At 44.0% G+C, this 19,068-nt stretch overlaps 1 protein-coding gene across 1 annotated transcript in view; it reads left to right on the top strand.

The window, feature by feature from the left end:
- The window catches only part of Cpsf160 (cleavage and polyadenylation specificity factor subunit 1), a 190,410-nt gene that overhangs the window by 127,231 nt on the left and 44,111 nt on the right, over positions 1-19,068 (top strand). The window contains exons 22-24 of the mRNA XM_068372732.1: positions 6,126-6,309; positions 6,945-7,121; positions 17,277-17,470. Coding sequence (XP_068228833.1) covers positions 6,126-6,309; positions 6,945-7,121; positions 17,277-17,470 — 555 coding nt within the window. The remainder of the gene's footprint in view (positions 1-6,125; positions 6,310-6,944; positions 7,122-17,276; positions 17,471-19,068) is intronic.

Here is a 19,068-nt window from a genome sequence, read left to right as displayed (position 1 = left end):
TCTTTCTTAGCTTAAATGGTTTAAATTCTAAATTAAAGGAACTTTTTATTTGGAAAACCTTTCAGTTTTTTCCTTTAGCCAAATAACATGTTTTTTTGACGATATATAATTGGGCTCTTCTCTCAGGTGCGAAATCAAGAGAGAAAGAGAGAGAGAGATAGAGACGGAGGAAAAAAAAAAAAAAAAAAACGTTCCGTTCAAGCGGGTAACGTTGTTCTCGTGTTACTCTCCTCCCTAGTCGCTGTACGGGGAAGAAGGTAAAACGTTTCTAGGGTTTTATTCTTGTCCCCAGGCTATGTGCGGTGAGAGATTGTAAACGTAGTTTATTCGAACTAGTGTTTAGTCTCTTTCCCAGCCACTGAATTCTTTATCTTTATATATGTTTTCTGTTTTTGCTAGTATTAATGAGCTGCATTATACGACTGTTTTCGCAATTACTACCTTTTAATGAAGGGTAGAATTGCGTGTTTCAGGTAGAAATCAGTAAAAGTTTCGATTTCAGTGAAATAAGTGCAAAACAGAAAATCGAAGTGATAAAGTGATATGCGCAAAGTGTTACAGTGTTGCGTCCGAGGGTTCGTCTGTTCGTGCCTGTCGTTCACCTAGTCCGGGACCTCTTGCAAGCTCCCAAGCCCAGGGGAGAAGTAATGTCGAACGACTTATGGGTTCGTCAGGCCTTGATCAACGAACAGATGTTTCCCTCCGTGGTTTCGGGCGTATCTACCCAAGATCGCCCCACCCACACAAAGACGAGAGAGCCCATTTATTTCTCGTCTGCGGAAGAGGTTTCTCGTAAGAAACCATGGACCAAGGTCTCGCAGCTTATTAAGCGCAAGTCGGTCCCTTCCGCGCAAGTCCAACGGCCCAGTTGTAGCCACTGGGTCAGTTCGGACTCGCTGCAGTCTTCCGACGACTGCTCACCTCCTAAGAGAGGCAAAGCGGTACCGCAACAGGCAGTAACACCGTCTGTTGCCGCACCTGCTCCTGTAGACCCTAAGTGGTCTTTGCTGCAGACCATGCAGTCTCAGTTAACGTCATTGATGCGGGACTTCCGTGCGGAGAAGGTTGACACTGCACCAACCTCTAGCCTACAACCAACACGGTTGTGCGTCCTGTGGACGCTGAGGCGACCTTCTGCCGCACTCCAGCTGAGAGAGTCCCGCCACCCATGCGTTCCAGTGTACCCTGCCAGCCGCATGTTGACGTTCAGTAACGCACGGAACCTTCCGTTGACGTTCGAGAGGTACAACAACAGTCTAAGTTGTTTTGTTTTGACGCAGTGCGTCAACCTCCGCATTCTAGAGTTGTTTTGACTGCTCAGTATAGACAGTCAAAGCAGTCTCGAGTGAACACTGTATGTCCTCACGCACCTGTTGTGGTTGACAGTTCAGTTGTTGACAGTTCACAGACTGTCAAGCAGTTACATGACGTTGCCTTCTGGTCTGCTACTAATGCACCAGTGCTGTATGTCTTCACGCACCTGTTGTGGTTGACAGTTCAGTTGTTGACAGTTCACAGACTGTCAAGCAGTTACATGACGTTGCCTTCTGGTCTGCTACTAATGCACCAGTGAGAGACTCACTGAGATAACCTAGCTTTTATCGGACAAGGTTCCTGTAGATGAGAAAGTGCTGTTCTCCCTCCTACTGATATTCCCTTGAGGACTCTGTCATTTGGAGAGGAGCCTTAAGCTGCTTAGCCTCCTATGGACTTTAATTAAATCATGATGATTTTTTAAGGATCTTCGTCCGGATCTTGTAACTGCTGCTCCTCGTTCGCCTAACGTCAGAACTTACACTAGGCCTAGCTACTTCGAAGCCGTTGTTTTTAAGCTAGTGCTCTCTCGCTCTCCTAGAGAGCGTTACGTTGGCTAGGCGACTGGTTTTTGCACCAGGAGGAGTTTTAGGGATACAGCCTTTGATTTCCCTTCTTTTAAACTGGCTTATAGAGCGAGAGTCTGATAGGACACGAGAGAAGTTCTCGGCTTGGGAGTTCATGCCCCTGCCCAGATAGACTTCTCAATTCTGGTAGACTCGCCCTGGCGCCTAGCCAGGAGACGCTCCAAGTTGTTTTCAGGTCAACTTCTCTACTTTTGTCGAGCCTTTGAAGTTTTGCTGTACTATTATGTCACACATAACAAGGCTTTCAGGGATGGTAAATGGTTCCGCCTCAGTCGCTAACCCCGTCTGTTGCCACACCTGCTCCCGTAGACCCTAAATGGGCTTTGCTGCAAGACATGCAGTCCAAGCTTGCGTCCTTGATAGAGGACTTAAATGCGGAGAAGAACCTTCTGGCCAACAACCTTCCAACCGGTTGGTTGTGCGCCCTGTTGACGCTGAGGTAACCTACTCGCGTCTGCCAGTTGAGGTGGTTCCTCCTTCTGGCCAACAACCTTCCAACCAGTCGGTTGTGCGCCCTGTTGACGCTGAAGTAACCTACTCGCGTCTGCCAGTTGAGGTGGTTCCTCCACCGATGCGACCCAGTGTGGGTTGCCAGTCGCACGTTGACGTTAAGCGACGCTCGGAGGTGGTTGTTAACGTTCAGGACGTTCAACAACCAGCAGAGGTAACTTGTTTTGACGCAGTGCGTCAACCTCAACAACCCGGTAGGGTGTTGACTGCACAACCCAGACAGTCTAGACAGTTTCGGGTTGACGCTGTACTTCCTCGCGCACCCATGGTTGTTGACAGTTCACAGACTGTGCAGCAGTGCCATGATATTGCGTCCGGCTCCGTCATGCATCCACCAGTGCGACCGGATTCAGCGAGTCAGACGTTGCCCACTCCGTTGCCGTTTCCCCATCAGTTTCGGATGAGGAACCCTCTGATGAGGACGTTGCTGAACAAGACGATCAGCCCCCAGCCCTGCTATCCATCCAGAAGATGCTGAAGAAGGAACGCTGCCCAGTCAGGCTGTGGATGAGTCTGGTAGGGACACTGTCATCCGTGGATCAGTTTGTGTCCCTAGGAAGACTACACCTCCGTCCTCTTCTATACCATCTAGCTTTTCACTGGAAAAAGGACAAGACGCTAGAAGCGGTCTCGATCCCGGTTTCCGGAAAGATAAAGTCTTGTCTGACTTGGTGAAAGGACTATATCAACCTTAGAGAGGGTCTTCCCCTGACTGTTCAGACTCCCAACCACGTTCTCTTCTCGGACGCATCGGACGTAGGCTGGGGTGCGACATTAGACGGTAGGGAATGCTCGGGATTATGGAACTCGAGTCAAAGGACAATGCATTTCAACTGCAAGGAGCTACTGGCAGTACGTCTGACCTGGAAAAGCTTCAGGTCTCTCCTTCAAGGCAAAGTGGTGGAGGTGAACTCGGACAACACCACGGCTTTGGCGTACATCTCCAAGCAAGGAGGGACTTACTCCTGACATTGTACGAGATCGCAAGGGACCTCCTCACCTGGTCAAAAGGTCTAGACATATCACTAGTAACGAGGTTCATCCAAGGCAACTTGAATGTCATGGCAGATTGTCTCATTCGGAAGGGACAAATAATTCCAACAGAATGGACCCTCCACAAGGATGTATGCAAGAGACTTTGGGCCACCTGGGGCCAGCCAACCATAGATCTCTTCGCAACCTCGATGACCAAGAGGCTCCCAATATTTTGCTCACCAATCCCGGACCCAGCAGCAGTTCATATAGATGCCTTTCTACTAGATTGGTCACATCTAGATCTATATGCATTCCCTCCGTTCAAGATTGTCAACAAGGTACTGCAGAAGTTCGCCTCTCACGAAGGGACAAGGTTGACGCTAGTTGCTTCCCTCTGGCCCGCGAGAGAATGGCTCACCGAGGTACTTCGATGGCTAGTAGACGTTCCCAGAACACTTCCCCTAAGGGTGGACCTTCTACGTCAGCCACACGTAAAGAAGGTACACCAAGGCCTCCACGCTCTTCGTCTGACTGCCTTCAGACTATCGAAAGACTCTCGAGAGCTAGAGGCTTTTCGAAGGAGGCAGCCAGAGCGATTGCTAGAGCAAGGAGAACATCCACCCTTAGAGTCTACCAATCGAAGTGGGAAATCTTCCGAAACTGGTGCAAGTCAGTATCCGTATCCTCGACCAGTACCTCTGTAACTCAAATAGCTGACTTTCTCTTATATCTGAGGAAAGAACGATCTCTTTCAGCTCCCACTATCAAGGGTTACAGAAGCATGTTGGCATCAGTCTTCCGTCACAGAGGCTTAGATCTTTCCAACAATAAAGATCTACAGGACCTCCTTAAGTCTTTTGAGACCACGAAGGAGCGTCATTTGGTTACACCTGGTTGGAATTTAGACGTGGTACTAAGATTCCTTATGTCAGACAGGTTCGAACCGCTACAATCAGCCTCCCTGAAAGATCTCACCTTAAAGACTCTTTTCCTGATATGCTTAGCCACAGCTAAAAGAGGCAGTGAGATTCATGCCTTCAGCAAGAACATCGGATTCTCATCCGAAACGGCTACATGTTCTACAACTTGGTTTTCTAGCCAAACACGAGCTACCTTCTCGGCCTTGACCAATATCGTTCGATATTCCAAACTTATCGTATGGTTGGAAATGAACTAGAAAGAGTCTTATGTCCTGTAAGAGCTCTTAAGTTCTATTTAAAAACCTTTACGAGGCCCGTCTGAAGCTTTATGGTGTTCAGTTAAGAATCCATCTTTGCCTATGTCAAAGAATGCTTTATCCTATTTTATCAGACTGTTAATACGAGAAGCTCATTCCCATCTGAATGAGGAAGACCAAGCTTTGCTGAAGGTAAGGACACACAAAGTTAGAGCTGTCGCAACTTCCGTGGCCTTTAAACAAAATAGATCTCTGCAAAGTATAATCGACGCAACCTATTGGAAAAGCAAATCAGTGTTCGCGTCTTTTTATCTTAAGAATGTCCAGTCTATTTACGAGAACTGCTACACTCTGGGACCATTCGTAGCAACGAGTGCAGTAGTGGGTGAGGGCTCAACCACTACAATTCCCTAATTCCATAACCTTTTTAATCTTTCTCTTGAAATGTTTTATTATTGTTTTTGGGTTGTCCGGAAGGCTAAGAAGCCTTTCGCATCCTACTTGATTTGGCGGGTGGTCAAAGTCATTTCTTGAGAAGCGTCTAGATTAAAGGTTTTGATGAGGTCCTGTTGTATGGGTTGCAACCCTTGATACTTCAGATCCTAGGGGTCGCTCAGCATCCTAAGAGGATCGCGAGGCTCCGTAAGGAAGACGTACTTAAAAAGGCAGAGTAATTGTTCAAGTCGACTTCCTTACCAGGTACTTATTTATTTTATGTTTGTTATTTTGAATAACTGCTAAAATGAAATACAAAATTCTTAGCTCATAATAATGTAAACATGTAATGCTGGTCTCTACCCACCCCCCTGGGTGTGAATCAGCTTATATGATCACCGGCTAAGTTTAATATTGAAAAATGTTATTTTTATTAATAAAATAAATTTTTGAATATACTTACCCGGTGATCATATATTAAAGGACCCTCCCTTCCTCCCCAATAGAGACCCAGTGGACCGAGGAGAAAATTGGTTCTTTGTTTACTGGGAGTACTAAGTACCTGCATTGCGCTGTTGATGTACACCCCCACCTGCATAGCGATCGCTGGCGTATTTTGACCGTAGGTTTTTCTGTCGAGCAACAGAGTTGCAGCTTATATGATCACCGGGTAAGTATATTCAAAAATTTATTTTATTAATAAAAATAACATTTTTCAACACCACTATATACTATTTCTTTCCCATTCACTCAGGACTTGATTCAAATATTTCCTAGAGATTAATAACTATAAAAAATTGAGATTATCAGGATGTGTTATATAAATGAAGAAGATTAATTTTTGTCATGGAAATTTCTTAGCTATACAAATCTGAGTCCTTTATATCAAACTTCCCTCCTCAACCACCCCTTTCAGACCTGAGCTGAAAGGTTGTAAGTGAAGAGACTGACAGGTAAGTTGCTGGTTCTCCCTGCCTTCGCTCCCACCTATCATTAAGTACCTCGTTTACAATTTTAATGGCTGGTCCAACTCACGCTGAAAACAAATTCCTATATAGAGGACCCAGGTTTGTATGGCTAGAAAAAGTAAAGAAAGCTTACTTTAAAATGTTGTGATTTTACTTCAGCTTTGGTGAAGATATTACGTGCCGAGGACGAATCTTTATTTTTGATGTCATCGATGTTGTGCCAGAGCCAGGTCAGCCACTGACAAAGAACAGACTCAAACTTCTTTATGAAGGGGAACAGAAAGGTCCTGTCACAGCATTAGCACATTGCAGAGGCCTGCTTGTATCAGCTATTGGACAGAAGGTAATATATATATCCCACTTGTTAACTCAGGGTAGGGTAAACATTCAGAAGCTTAATTATGTTAAGCATTTATAGTACATGATATCACTCGTACTAGAATAAATGATTAAGTACATTATTTTGATAAGTTATTTATTGGTTTTATTGTAATGGAGAGGCATTTTCAAAAATTATTATCTAGTAATAAACCTATAACTTTGATACATTAATAGTCTTTCAATACAAATAATATCTATGAATAAGTAGTAACACAGACAAGTGCAAAAAACATACATTTTTAAACAGTCATTTGTGCTATTGAGTTTTGATCATGATTACATCTAGCTAAAGATAGGTCATGTGTTGATAGTTTCATGAGCAGTCTGTATGGTAGTTTAAGCCCATCATGTGTATTTTTGTTTTATGATACCAGTTGTCAAACACTTAATCTCTGATGTATTAGTAATTGTTAGATATATGGAATGAGGGATATGTATAGCAATGTCATGCTGTTATACTGTTAATTTTAGCTGCCCCTTGGTGACCATTTTGATGCCTTTGATATACAGTAAACAGTACTAAATATGGCCCATGTAAGGAAAAGTTTACGATTCCATCTTACAGCAGTATTAAGATTATTAATATCTTGATTTCAGGTGTACATATGGCAGTTAAAAGATGCTGACCTGGTTGGAATTGCTTTCATTGACACCCAGATCTACATTCATCAACTTCTGTGCATCAAAAGCCTTATTCTTGCTGCAGATATTTGTAAATCTGTCTTGCTTTTACGATTCCAGGATGAAAACAGAACTCTTTCACTTGTGTCAAGGGTAATAACCTGTTACATTTTTTGTTGATTCAGATTTATTGATTACTCTAGGCTTACCTCTAATATTTGAATGGAATGATAAATCAAAGATAAAATATTATTTTGTTAAATATACCTATGATATGATTTATTCATTCTGTGGTATTTCAATGGCTCATGGCATTCCTGTTATGTATTTTGAAAGGTACTTAATTGGTAATCTAAAATAAAATAGCTGATATCATAGGCAGTTATTAAGAACAATAGTGTCCATGCCCCCTTTCCAACCAACCCATGACCAGGCAAGGGCTGCTGACAACTCAGCTGGTTGACCTATAGGATACCCCACAAGGATAGTGAGGTTTTGAGAACTGCTGGAAACCATCAAAATTGAGAGGGTCTTTAATTTTCGACCAATGGATTACGAGTCACGGACGATTCTAATAGGCCACTGTATTTATATTTCATGCATTGGTTTACAGTCTTTTCTATGAATTACTTTGTTTAAGAGGACTGTGCTTTTTTTTAGTTCATATAAGGATATATTGTTTATAAAAATTCTGTCACTCTCCAAAAATTAAATTGTGTTGTACTGAAGTCTAAGATGTTCCAGTAATCTGAGGAGACCAGCCATAAAAGTAATAGACCTCGCCTGACAATTGTGCAAGTGTCAAATATAACATGGATGTGTCCAAAAGAGGCTTGAACACTACCAAGGCAAAATTACAACCATTGCTTTAGAATTTTCTCCATATATTCCTTGAGTTGAGTCTAAGTGTACCGAATCTCAGTACAGTATTTCTATCCTGACAAGGGGGGATAAAGGTATTAGAAATTATTACATCTTGCAAAGGGTTAACATCATCAATGCACCTCCATGGGATACTGTAGGCATTACTTCAGATGTTTTCGGTGCCCCTTCGTTCCTTAGACGCACCCACTTTTTAGACTTCAATGTTTTTGTTGAATTTTTTTCCCAGTTTACTGTCCAGCCTCTTGACTTTTACTTCATAATATACCTGCAGTGGTTTCCCAAAGTTTCACTTAACTGTTAAATGGCCTCCCTAGATCCAGTACCAGGGTATAAGAGCAAAAATATACTAATGCAATCCAAAAATAATATTTTTAAATATCTAACTTCCCTGGTAGTTACATATATATAGCAGGATAAAGCTATATATATGTAACTACCAGTTAAATATAATTAAAAATTTATTTTAAAATTAAAATATCATTTTTAAATATCTAACTTCCCTGGTAGTTACATATATATAGCTTTATCCCGCTATATATATATATGTAGCTACCAGGTAAGTATATTTAAAAATTTATTTTAAAATGAAAATACTATTCTTTCAAAACTTATAAGTAATTTTTCTTAAAAGGTTCTAAAATTAAATATGATCTTCAACTCAGAATTGTTTCAACAATTCTAGAATCTTCTCTGATGATGATTAACCTGGAACACCCCCCCCCCCCCTTGCCATGATGACAGTGCTACTCCTGTACTTCACACAATTCACCATCAAAATATTCTAATGATTTTCTTTATCCTCAATTGTAAATTTACCACTAGGTTCAACAACTAAAAACACATTCTCTCTCTCTCTCTCTCTCTCTCTCTCTCTCTCTCTCTCTCCTCTCTCTCTCTCTCTCTCTCTCTCTCTCTCTCTCATATGATGACCGTGCTACTTCTGTACTTCACACAATTCACCATCAAAATATTCTAATTATTTTGTTTATTCTCAATTGTAAATTTACCACTAAGTTCAACGACTAAAAACACATTCTCTCTCTCTCTCTCTCTCTCTCTCTCTCTCTCTCTCTCTCTCTCCTCTCTCTCTCTCTCTCTCTCTCTCTCTCTCTCTCTCTCTCATATGATGACCGTGCTACTTCTGTAATTTACACAATTCACCATCAAAATATTCTAATGATTTTGTTTATCCTCAACTGTAAATTTACCGCCAAGATCAAAAGCTAGCACACAGACACACACACACACACACACTCTCTCTCTCTCTCTCTCTCTCTCTCTCTCTCTCTCTCTCTCTCTCTCTCTCTCTCTCTCTCTCTCTCTCTCTCTCTCTCTCTCTCTCTCGTTAAAGAAGTGTAAATTTTTACTTTAACAAATAAGGAAGTTAAAGATTATCATAAATACTACGGTATATAAATTCAAATTTAATTTTTCTTTCTTGAAATAACAATTCGTTTAAAAGAAAATGATTAAAGCATATGATGATTAAATAACAACAATCCAATTTTAAGAGAGAGAGAGAGAGAGAGAGAGAGAGAGAGAGAGAGATTTTTTTTTTTTTTTAAATTACATTTTTAAACAAATTCTTTTTTCTGGGCTCGAACCTGTGCCGCCCAGTGAATAAGCTCCATTTAGCACTTATTCTTAGGTAATTTACTGCTAAATATACCAGAGAAAAAATGTAAAGGAGTGCTAGGTTAACTAGCTCGCTCACCTATTGGTGTCGGTATAAATTGGGCGTATAATCCAGAGGTCCCGCACTATTTAGATTCATCCACGACAGAAACCCCAATAGAGGAGAGCCGTTCAACCTCACTCGGTACTACTAACACTGCATCCGCTCAGAACCCAACTCCTTTTAGCACGTCTTGTGTTGTAACCCGCTTTTTTGTTGTGCTCTCGTTTTTCCACTTATTTTCATTGGATTATGGCTTCTTCGTCGGTTTCCCAGGAGACACCGTCTAAGTTAAGTACCAAGCTTGGTTTTGCTGTGTTTTGAGCAACCTAGATCGTTTAATATTTGAATTATAGGAGTTTATTCTCTTCGTTCATATCGATCTTGCTTGATTCCACATACAGTTGGTACTCCTGTTTTGAGAGCTTTTAGTTTCACTCGCGGTGTTACTATATGTATTATTTTTATTATTAAATTTTATTTGTTATTGTGGATATTCATTATTTAGCGTTTAGAACCCTCGTGGTTCACTTTTTGGGCCGATATCATTTACGTATCGTTATGGCTGCCGACCTTCGTTGCTAGGCGGCAATGTTATTTTTTAAGCCATCAGGTGTGTCTTTTGTGATTTAATTATTATGTTGCATGCCTTGCCCAAAAATTTTTATGTGTTTATTTTATATTATCAACGCTATCACTATTATAATGAATATTGTGCTATTACTCCGTTTGATCTGTCTGGTTGGGGATCGTCAGTTGGTAGCCCTGCTGCTCCGTATCACGTGATCCTCCCCCATGCTCCCCCTCTCGCTAGGTGGGCGGCTAGGCTTCTCTCCCCCCCTCCCCTAGGGGACCGTTGCCTTCCCTCCTTTTAGAGGGGGTAGTTCAGTGTTTATGGACTTTGTCCTCCGGGTGTCCCGGCGGGTTCGTCTCTGTCTAGTCTGGTTGGCCACCGGTCAACAGAGTTGGATCCCGGTGCACCCTATTTTATATTCACTTATCACACTGGTTTATGTTATATGAAACCCTCTGGGTTCGGTTGGCGGTTCTTATCTACAGTTCCGCCCCCCTATTAATTTATAACAGTTCCTATGATTATATATAATGATTATATGACAGATCACTATCCCGGAGTTCCTATACGAATTGGTTTTGGATACTTTTATTTCCCGGCCCGGGGCTTAGCCTCGCCCCGGGAAATCAGACACCATGTGTCTTAATTTATTGTTGTTGCTTCCTTTTTTATGCTCCCGGCTCGACCGGAATGGATGGCTATACTTTAGTCTTAAGCTAGACTTATGTTTAGGCCCGGGTCCTCCGGACCCGCCCCTACTTAAGAATATTACAGTTAAGCTCTAATCTTGTGTTAGGCTTATGTTAGGCCCGGGTCCTCCGGACCCGCCCCTACTTAAGAGAATTACAGTTTCTCATATACTATTCTTTTTATAGATGGTGCATTGTCAGACGACGGCCTGTGCAGCTGTTCTACATCAGCCCTGCGGCCACACCGTCTGTCGGTCTCACGCCCTCTGCGGAGTGCAGCTGGAGGATGTCGTGGTATGGCACCCGGATAACTGTGTGGTCTGTTTTGACCTCGTTACCACCCTTGGATCTGACTCGGTGAGTCCCGTTGGCTATGTTGCCTTCTTATTTATCTTACCTTTTTTGGCATACATACACTATTTAGTAAGATATCTTTGGTCTTGAAGGACCACTGGGAGTGTTCCCTTTTTAATTCCCACTATTATTTCAGGCATCCCCGGAGCAAAAGTCTGCGGCTCGGGCCACACTGAAAGTGTGGGTTGGTGGTTTTGCCCGGAACGTGAAGTCCAAGCGGCCGTACGTCCTCTCCGAGGACTACTGTTCCTTGATTTACCCCAACGCCAAGTCTTCAGCCGCTGTGGCTAGGCATGTTGCAGCTCCCATCATTGCCCACATTGATGCCACCATAGCGGGGTTCATTGATCCAGAGCAGGATCCGTCGGACGCCCCCGGAGATCTAGAAGACAATGTTGCCTCCATGAACCTTGACGTGGAACCCATGTTATTGGATGATCCAGATACAGGTAGGGTGGTAAGTGAGGCAGGTGTTTCCGGCGCTGAGATTCCTATCCTCAGCCCCTTTCTTTCTTCTTCATCTGATCGCTCTTCCTTTCATGGTTTTTCTGGGGACCGTGATTCGTCCCAACGATCACACTCGGTTCCCCCCAAGAATAAGTCTAGAACCTTACCTAAAGCTCGTAAGCCTCATAAGGCTTCTCATGGTTCTAAGCAGAATACAAACCTGTCATCTAAGGCTTCTGGCTCCTCCTCTAAGTCTCGCGACCCGGGAGTTCATTCCGCCACTCCTGCTGCTAGCCCGGGCCTTTCCGAATCAGCCATGCTTCGCATCGTGTCGGAGATGCAGGCTAAGTTGGTATCAGAGATGCAGTCTAAGATGGACACGATGTTCTCTAACATCGGTCAGAGACTTGGGGCATTAGAGCAAGGTGCTCCGGAGCGAGTCCAAAGCTCTCTCATCCCGGATGCCTCTAAGCTCCCGCCGTTTGCCAAGAATAACCCTTGGCGTATGGCTCTTCATTCCCCGTTCTCAGACGGAATGTTAACTTTGGAGGGTCTTGGCACTCGTCCTCTAGAGGACTTTGAATTCTTTCCTCCTGGTCTGGCATTTCCATTTCATGGTTATGCCAGGCTTACCGAGGAAGCTTTGGTTCGGTTAGACAAGGTCCCCAAAGAGACAGTCATCTTCCCTAAGGAGCAAGCCCAATCTGTGTGGGCCAGATTCCTGAATGACATCGGCTGCACCAACACCATGTTGACGCCTTATAAGAGCTCCTTCACAATGTTCTTAATGGACAAAAACACCGTGACTCCATGTGTCAATAAGGTAGCAGAGCTTGCCTTCCAATATGCTCTGGAGGAGAAGCCCTTGCCTCCCATCCGAGAGGTGGATCCAATCTCCCTCCTTCTTCCTTCAGGCATTGAGTGTTGGGACAACGTCCATACCACTTTTACCTCTGGCAAGCTAGCAGCAGACTGTGCTTCAGTAATGTTTAGTGAGCGGCTTCCCCGTCTCCCGGAATCCCTCATTAAACAAGAGTATGATTCCTGCCTGCGCGTTGGCCGTACTCTGAACTTGGCCACTTCCACGGAGTCGATAGCCTTGACTTACGATACTGAGAGTATTTTTAAGTCTCTCATCAAGGCTACGTTGCAGTCATTATACTATGACCTGTATGACTTCGCTACTGCTAAACGCAGGTGTCGCAAACATGTCCTGGCAGAGGCGACTATTAGGCATGAACCTAATAAGCTTATCCGGTCCTCCTGTTGGGGTTCAAATCTCTTCCCTGAGGATCTTGTAGAGGAAGTCTTGGCGGAGGCCACTAGAGTCAACCAGAGCCTTAAAGCTCGTTGGGGTTTGACTCCTAAACGTAAATATGACCCTGCAAATTACCAAGCCCGGGGTAGGAGGAAGCTCCGTCCATATACCTCCACCCAGTTCAGGCAACAGCAGAGTGGTTCGTCCATTTTCCGGCTGCCTCTTCCCCCATCTCCTGTTGCCCCGGCACAGCCTTCCACCTCTCAGGCTCCTTCGGACGACTATGTCACCGTTCTGCTCCCTAAGAGCCAGCTTTCCGGTGCCTCCGCCACTTCTCCTGCCTTTAACCAGTCTTATGAGGCTCATAGCTCTTCCCAGAGTTATGGTAGAGGTAGAGGCTACCACCGTGGTTCTAACCAGAACAAAGGCAGGGGAAGAGCCTTTCGCAGGGGAAAGAACTTCCGAGGCGGACGTGGAGGCAACTCCTCAAACCAATACTGAGGTGCAGCAGGTAGGGGGGAGGCTCTATGCCTTCCGCAACAAATGGAGGTTCAGTCCCTGGGCTTTCAGTATCATCTCCAAGGGACTGGGGTGGAGTTGGATTCAAGGACCTCCTCCTCCGAACAAATTTCATCAACATTCCACTCCGGACCTGGTCGAATTTGTCCAGGATCTTTTTACAAAAGAACGCCATACAAGAAACGAAACGCCTGAAGTTTCAAGGTTGGCTGTTCAGTGTCCCGAAGAAGGATTCAGACAAGAGAAGAGTGATTCTAGACCTATCCCTTCTCAACTTGTCCATTCAATGCGACAAGTTTCGAAGGCTTACCGTCTCGCAGGTGCGGACCTTACCGCCCGGTGGGGCCGTCACCACCTCTATCGATCTTACAGACGCCTATTATCACGTCCCGATAGCGAGACACTTCCGTCCGTATCTAGGCTTTCGCTTAGGGGACAAAAGTTACTCCTTCAAGGTGATGCCTTTCGGGCTCAACATCGCCCCAAGGATCTTCACAAAGTTAGCAGAAGTCGCTGTTCAGGAACTCAGAAATCAAGGGATTCAAGTAGTAGCCTATCTGGACGACTGGCTCATTTGGTCAGACACCTCCCAAAATTGCCTAAAAGCCACTCACAAAGTCATCCATTATCTTCAATCTCTAGGCTTCCAGATCAACTTCAAGAAGTCCCGTCTTCTTCCAAAATCGAAGTTCCAATGGCTCGGCCTGCAATGGGATCTTATATCTCATACTCTGTGTCTTCCCAAACCCAAGAGGTTAGAGATTGCAAGGAACACCAAACGCTTTCTCAAAGACAAAGTAAGCTCCAGACGACTCCAAGAGAGGATTCTGGGGTCCCTTCAGTTTGCCTCAGTGACGGATCTTCTTCTGAAGGCAAAATTGAAAGATATCAATCGTGTCTGGCGTTCGAGGGCGAACCGGAAGCTCCGGGACAGGAAAGTCCGCCTTCCTCCCATTCTACGGGAAAGACTTCTTCCTTGGACAAGAGCAAACAGTCTGTCAAAGTCAGTTCCCCTTCGATTTCCGCCTCCGAAATTAATCATTCACACGGACGCATCCTTATCAGGTTGGGGCGGCTATTCTCAGCTCAGGAAAGTTCAAGGTCTTTGGTCTCCCTTGTTCCGCCAATTTCACATCAATGTGCTGGAGGCCATGGCAGTTCTTCTAACCCTGAAACGTCTCGCTCTTCCCAAGAGACAACACCTTCGTCTGGTCCTCGACAGCGAAGTGGTGGTCCGCTGCCTCAACAGAGGCGGGTCAAAGTCAGGGCCTCTGAACCATGTTCTAGTAGCCATATTCTCCCTAGCAGCCTTGAACCGTTGGCATCTTTCAGCTGTCCACCTGGCGGGAGTCCGGAATGTTGTGGCAGACGCCCTGTCCCGGACCTCCCCTCTAGAATCGGAATGGTCACTCGATCTAAAGTCATTTCGGTGGATTCTCTCTCAGGTTCCCGGTCTCCAAGTGGACCTCTTCGCCACGGAGTCCAACCACAAATTGAGAGTATATGTGGCTCCCAATCTAGACCCTCAGGCTTACGCCACAGACGCCATGTCACAGAATTGGGACATCTGGGAAAAGATTTATCTCTTTCCCCCGGTGAATCTTTTGCTGAAAGTTCTAGACAAGCTGAGATCCTTCAAGGGACAAGTAGCCTTGGTCGCACCCAACTGGCCCAAGAGCAACTGGTATCCTCTCCTGCGAGAGTTGAGACTATACCCTCACCCGATACCCAATCCGGTTCTGTCTCAGATAGTACAAACACGCGTTGTGTACGCTTTCTCAAACATTCAGAGCGCCCTAACTTTATGGACTTTATGAAGTTTGCGGCCATGCATGGTGCCAATATTGATCCTCAAAACACCCTGTTCCTAGAATCGGATAAACGGGATTCCACCATCCGCCAGTATGACTCTGCTGTTAAAAAGTTGGCAAAATTTTTGATAGACTCAGACGTGTACTGTATGAACTTGAACCTTACAGTCATTTTCTTTAGATCTTTATTAGAATCAGGTCTGGCAGCCAATACTATCACCACTATTAAATCTGCTTTGAAAAAGATGTTCCTAGTGGGTTTTAACATAGACTTAACCGACTCTTTGTTAGCTTCAATTCCGAAAGCCTGTGCCAGACTGAAACCGGTTACTCGTCCTACCCCGGTGACCTGGTTCCTTAATGATGTACTCAAATTGGCTTCTGATACCATTAACAGTTCTTGTGATTACATTCCCCTTCTCAGGAAAACACTTTTCCTGGTGAGCTTGGCTTCCGGGGCAAGAATTTCTGAACTGGCAGCCTTGTCGAGAGACCCGGGTCATATTGAGTTCCTGCCTTCGGGAGAGGTCCTTCTTTCTCCTAACAAATTCTTTTTGGCTAAGAACGAAGACCCTCAGAACAGATGGTCCTCCTGGAAAATTGTTCCCCTCACGCAAGATCCGTCTCTGTGCCCTGTTACTACTCTTAGGTCTTATTTATCCCGGACCTCCTCTAACTCCTCGGGGCCTCTATTCGTTAGAGAACAAGGCGGTACCATTACTATTAAAGGGATCAGGCAACAAATTTTGTATTTTATTAAACAAGCTAGCCCTGACTCTTTTCCTCTTGCACATGATATCAGAGCGGTTGCTACTTCGGTGAACTTTTTTCACCATATGAATTTTACGGACCTTTCCAGGTATACAGGGTGGAAATAACCGTCAGTGTTCAAGAAACACTATCTTAAACATTTGGAAGCCCTAAAATTTTCTACAGTAGCTGCAGGGAGTGTAGTTACTCCCAGGTAACTCACAGGTTAATGCCTTGTCTCTTTATCTCTCCCTCTTACCTGCCTCATTTATACCCTATTGTATTCGTTGGTCTCGCACCTGAATACTGTTATTATATTTGTAAATTTTTAAACTCCTGAGTATCTGTATATATTATCACTCACGGCATTATTATACCTACCTTATTTGTCACTTGTCTACCAAGTGGATTTATGTTCATATTTAAGATACCCTTATAATTGTTTTTTGGTACTCATCTCTAATTAAAGCATCCTGTATTTCCCTTACGCTTATGTTTTTTCCTTTATTTTGCAAGTTTGGTGACATTTCTCTTGTATAGATTCAATGGGCGGCACAGGTTCGAGCCCAGAAAAGGGATTTTGACGTAGGAAAAATCTATTTCTGGGCGAGGGACCTGTGCCGCCCAGTGAACCCTCCCAGCTCCTCTCCCTTGGAGTCCCCAAACTTTGGGTGCTAAGGAGTTGGGTTCTGAGCGGATGCAGTGTTAGTAGTACCGAGTGAGGTTGAACGGCTCTCCTCTATTGGGGTTTCTGTCGTGGATGAATCTAAATAGTGCGGGACCTCTGGATTATACGCCCAATTTATACCGACACCAATAGGTGAGCGAGCTAGTTAACCTAGCACTCCTTTACATTTTTTCTCTGGTATATTTAGCAGTAAATTACCTAAGAATAAGTGCTAAATGGAGCTTATTCACTGGGCGGCACAGGTCCCTCGCCCAGAAATAGATTTTTCCTACGTCAAAATCCCTTAATTGGCCAAAGATTGTATTACACTAAGCTTTAATAGTCGCAGAGAAATAGATGCAAAAATTGAAGTTTTAGAGGTATTACACACAATTTGTATGGCTAACATCTCTGGTTTCGTTGTACTGTATACGTATCTTACATTGCAATTGGTCATGCTTTTTCATGTTCAATAGTAGGAGCTTGTGGACGTGCAGAGCATTTTAAATCTGTATCAACTTTGGATGCTATACCCAGGTTATTTTTAATTTACACCTGTTATATTAAACCTTTTGTTTTCACTAAAGTTAATAAATAATTTTAAACATTTGGAAGCTACTGTATTCAGTACATTAATTTGTGATATTAAAATTTTATCTGCATTTTTTATCTCCTTCAGGATCTAAAACCCTTACAAGTATATGGTGTTCAGTTTCTGGTTGATAATTCTTCCTTGGCCTTCATTGCTGGAGATGCTGACAAGAACCTTGTTGTATTCACCTATAATCCTGAATCTCATGAAAGTATGGGAGGAACTCGATTAATTAGAAAGGGTGAATTCCATTTAGGTGCTAATGTTAATTCTTTCTTCAGGTAAGTCCTTGAATTTGTGTATCATATAGTTGCATTACATGTGTATGACATATGCTATACCTTAGTACTATAGCTTTCATGTCTCATAGGATGGTTCCACCAACAGTAATAAATCAGATTTTGTAGATTTTTCCCCACCATGAATCCCAAAAAATTTCAGGTTTCAGTATTATTGCTATAAATCTCCCTTGGTGTTCACATTGCATTATCTCCAAAGCAGACTAAAAATCATTACCCTAAGAAACTAAAAATTTCACGTTTTCTTCCCTTCCCACCAAAGTGACATCTGGTGGTTAAAGTCAGCCTAATTCAGTCTACTGTTACGGTATACTCAAAAGATGTTTTTTCTTACCAAGTTTGAAACTCCAAAGTTATGTGTTATTTTATGCAAGTTAGCAAGAAGAGGAGCTTTTAGCACTTGTTGGAGAATTGGTAATGTTACTCCACTATGTAAATGTGTTTGTAGTAGCTCAAGTCCAACTGATTACCCCCCAATTTCCATAACTCCCATATTATCTAAAGTTTTTTGTCTTTTGGCAAAACATCTTAATAGGTTTGCTGAAGGTAATCATCCGTTCCCTAGGTTGCAGTTTGATTTTTGTAAAGGCCTTGGAGCATGTGATGCCCTTCTTACAGTCTCCAATGCTGTACAGAAATCCCTTGATTGTGGTCAGGAAGTTCGTATGATTGGCCTTGATTTTAGTGCTTCCTTTGACTGTGTTAATCATAAGGCCCTTGTTTTCAAACTCAAAGAGTTGGGAGGGGGTGGATCGTTTCTTAGCATAATTATTAATTGTTCCGACACAAATACTCACCGAGAACTACTTTTCTGTGGAGTCATTTGGTGACCTCTCAATCTCGACCAAGGTTTTCCCGCCGTTACCCACCTACCCCGCTCTATATAGGTTTTACCCCCGCCGCCAGAGGATGCGCCCTGAGGGCAGGATTAGGGCAGGTCACTGCCTCTCTGGGTCAGCATCGCCATTAAGTTCTTGGTCGTGAGATGTGAAACATCTCACTCTCTCGCTCTCTCGATCCTTTGGCGCGTTTGTGATTCCACGTGTTTCCAGTGTGGGGACTTGTGTTTTTTCTTGCGTAGTGCGTTATTCGCAAGTGTTTCAGTGCGTTCCCCCTGCGTATATCCCAGTGTGCTTATAACTCGCTAGTGTTGGCTCTTCGTGTGCGAACGATGGAGCATGTGCGTCGTTGCCCTGGTCCTAGAGCCGGAAAGTCGTGTGGGGCTTTCCTCTCTAAGCCAGAAGTGGACCCTCATTCCCTTTGTTCCACGTGCAGGGGAAAAGTTTGCTCCACCGCGGACACGTGTCCGGAGTGCGTAAGCTGGGACGATATACAGTGGGTACGGTACAGTACCAAAAAGAAGTCGTCGTCTAAGCGTTCCCCCAGAAAAGTGAGTGGCGTTTCTTCTTTACCGTCGGTCAGTGATCGGTCCGACGAAGCCTCGGCTTCTCCGTCTCCTTCGCAGAGGAGAGGGCAGCAAGCCCCCAGTGTTGTGATTAGCCATAGCGTTCTTCCCGGTGAACCCAGTGTGAGGGAAGAACCAAGGGCAGGCCCCTCTAGAGATAACGGAGGGTCCGGTA

Source organism: Palaemon carinicauda, chromosome 4 (assembly GCF_036898095.1).
Source record: "Palaemon carinicauda isolate YSFRI2023 chromosome 4, ASM3689809v2, whole genome shotgun sequence".
Taxonomy (NCBI): Eukaryota; Metazoa; Arthropoda; class Malacostraca; order Decapoda; family Palaemonidae; genus Palaemon; species Palaemon carinicauda.
The sequence above is the reverse complement of the archived record's forward strand: the minus strand, read 5'-3'. Positions and strand labels throughout refer to the sequence as shown.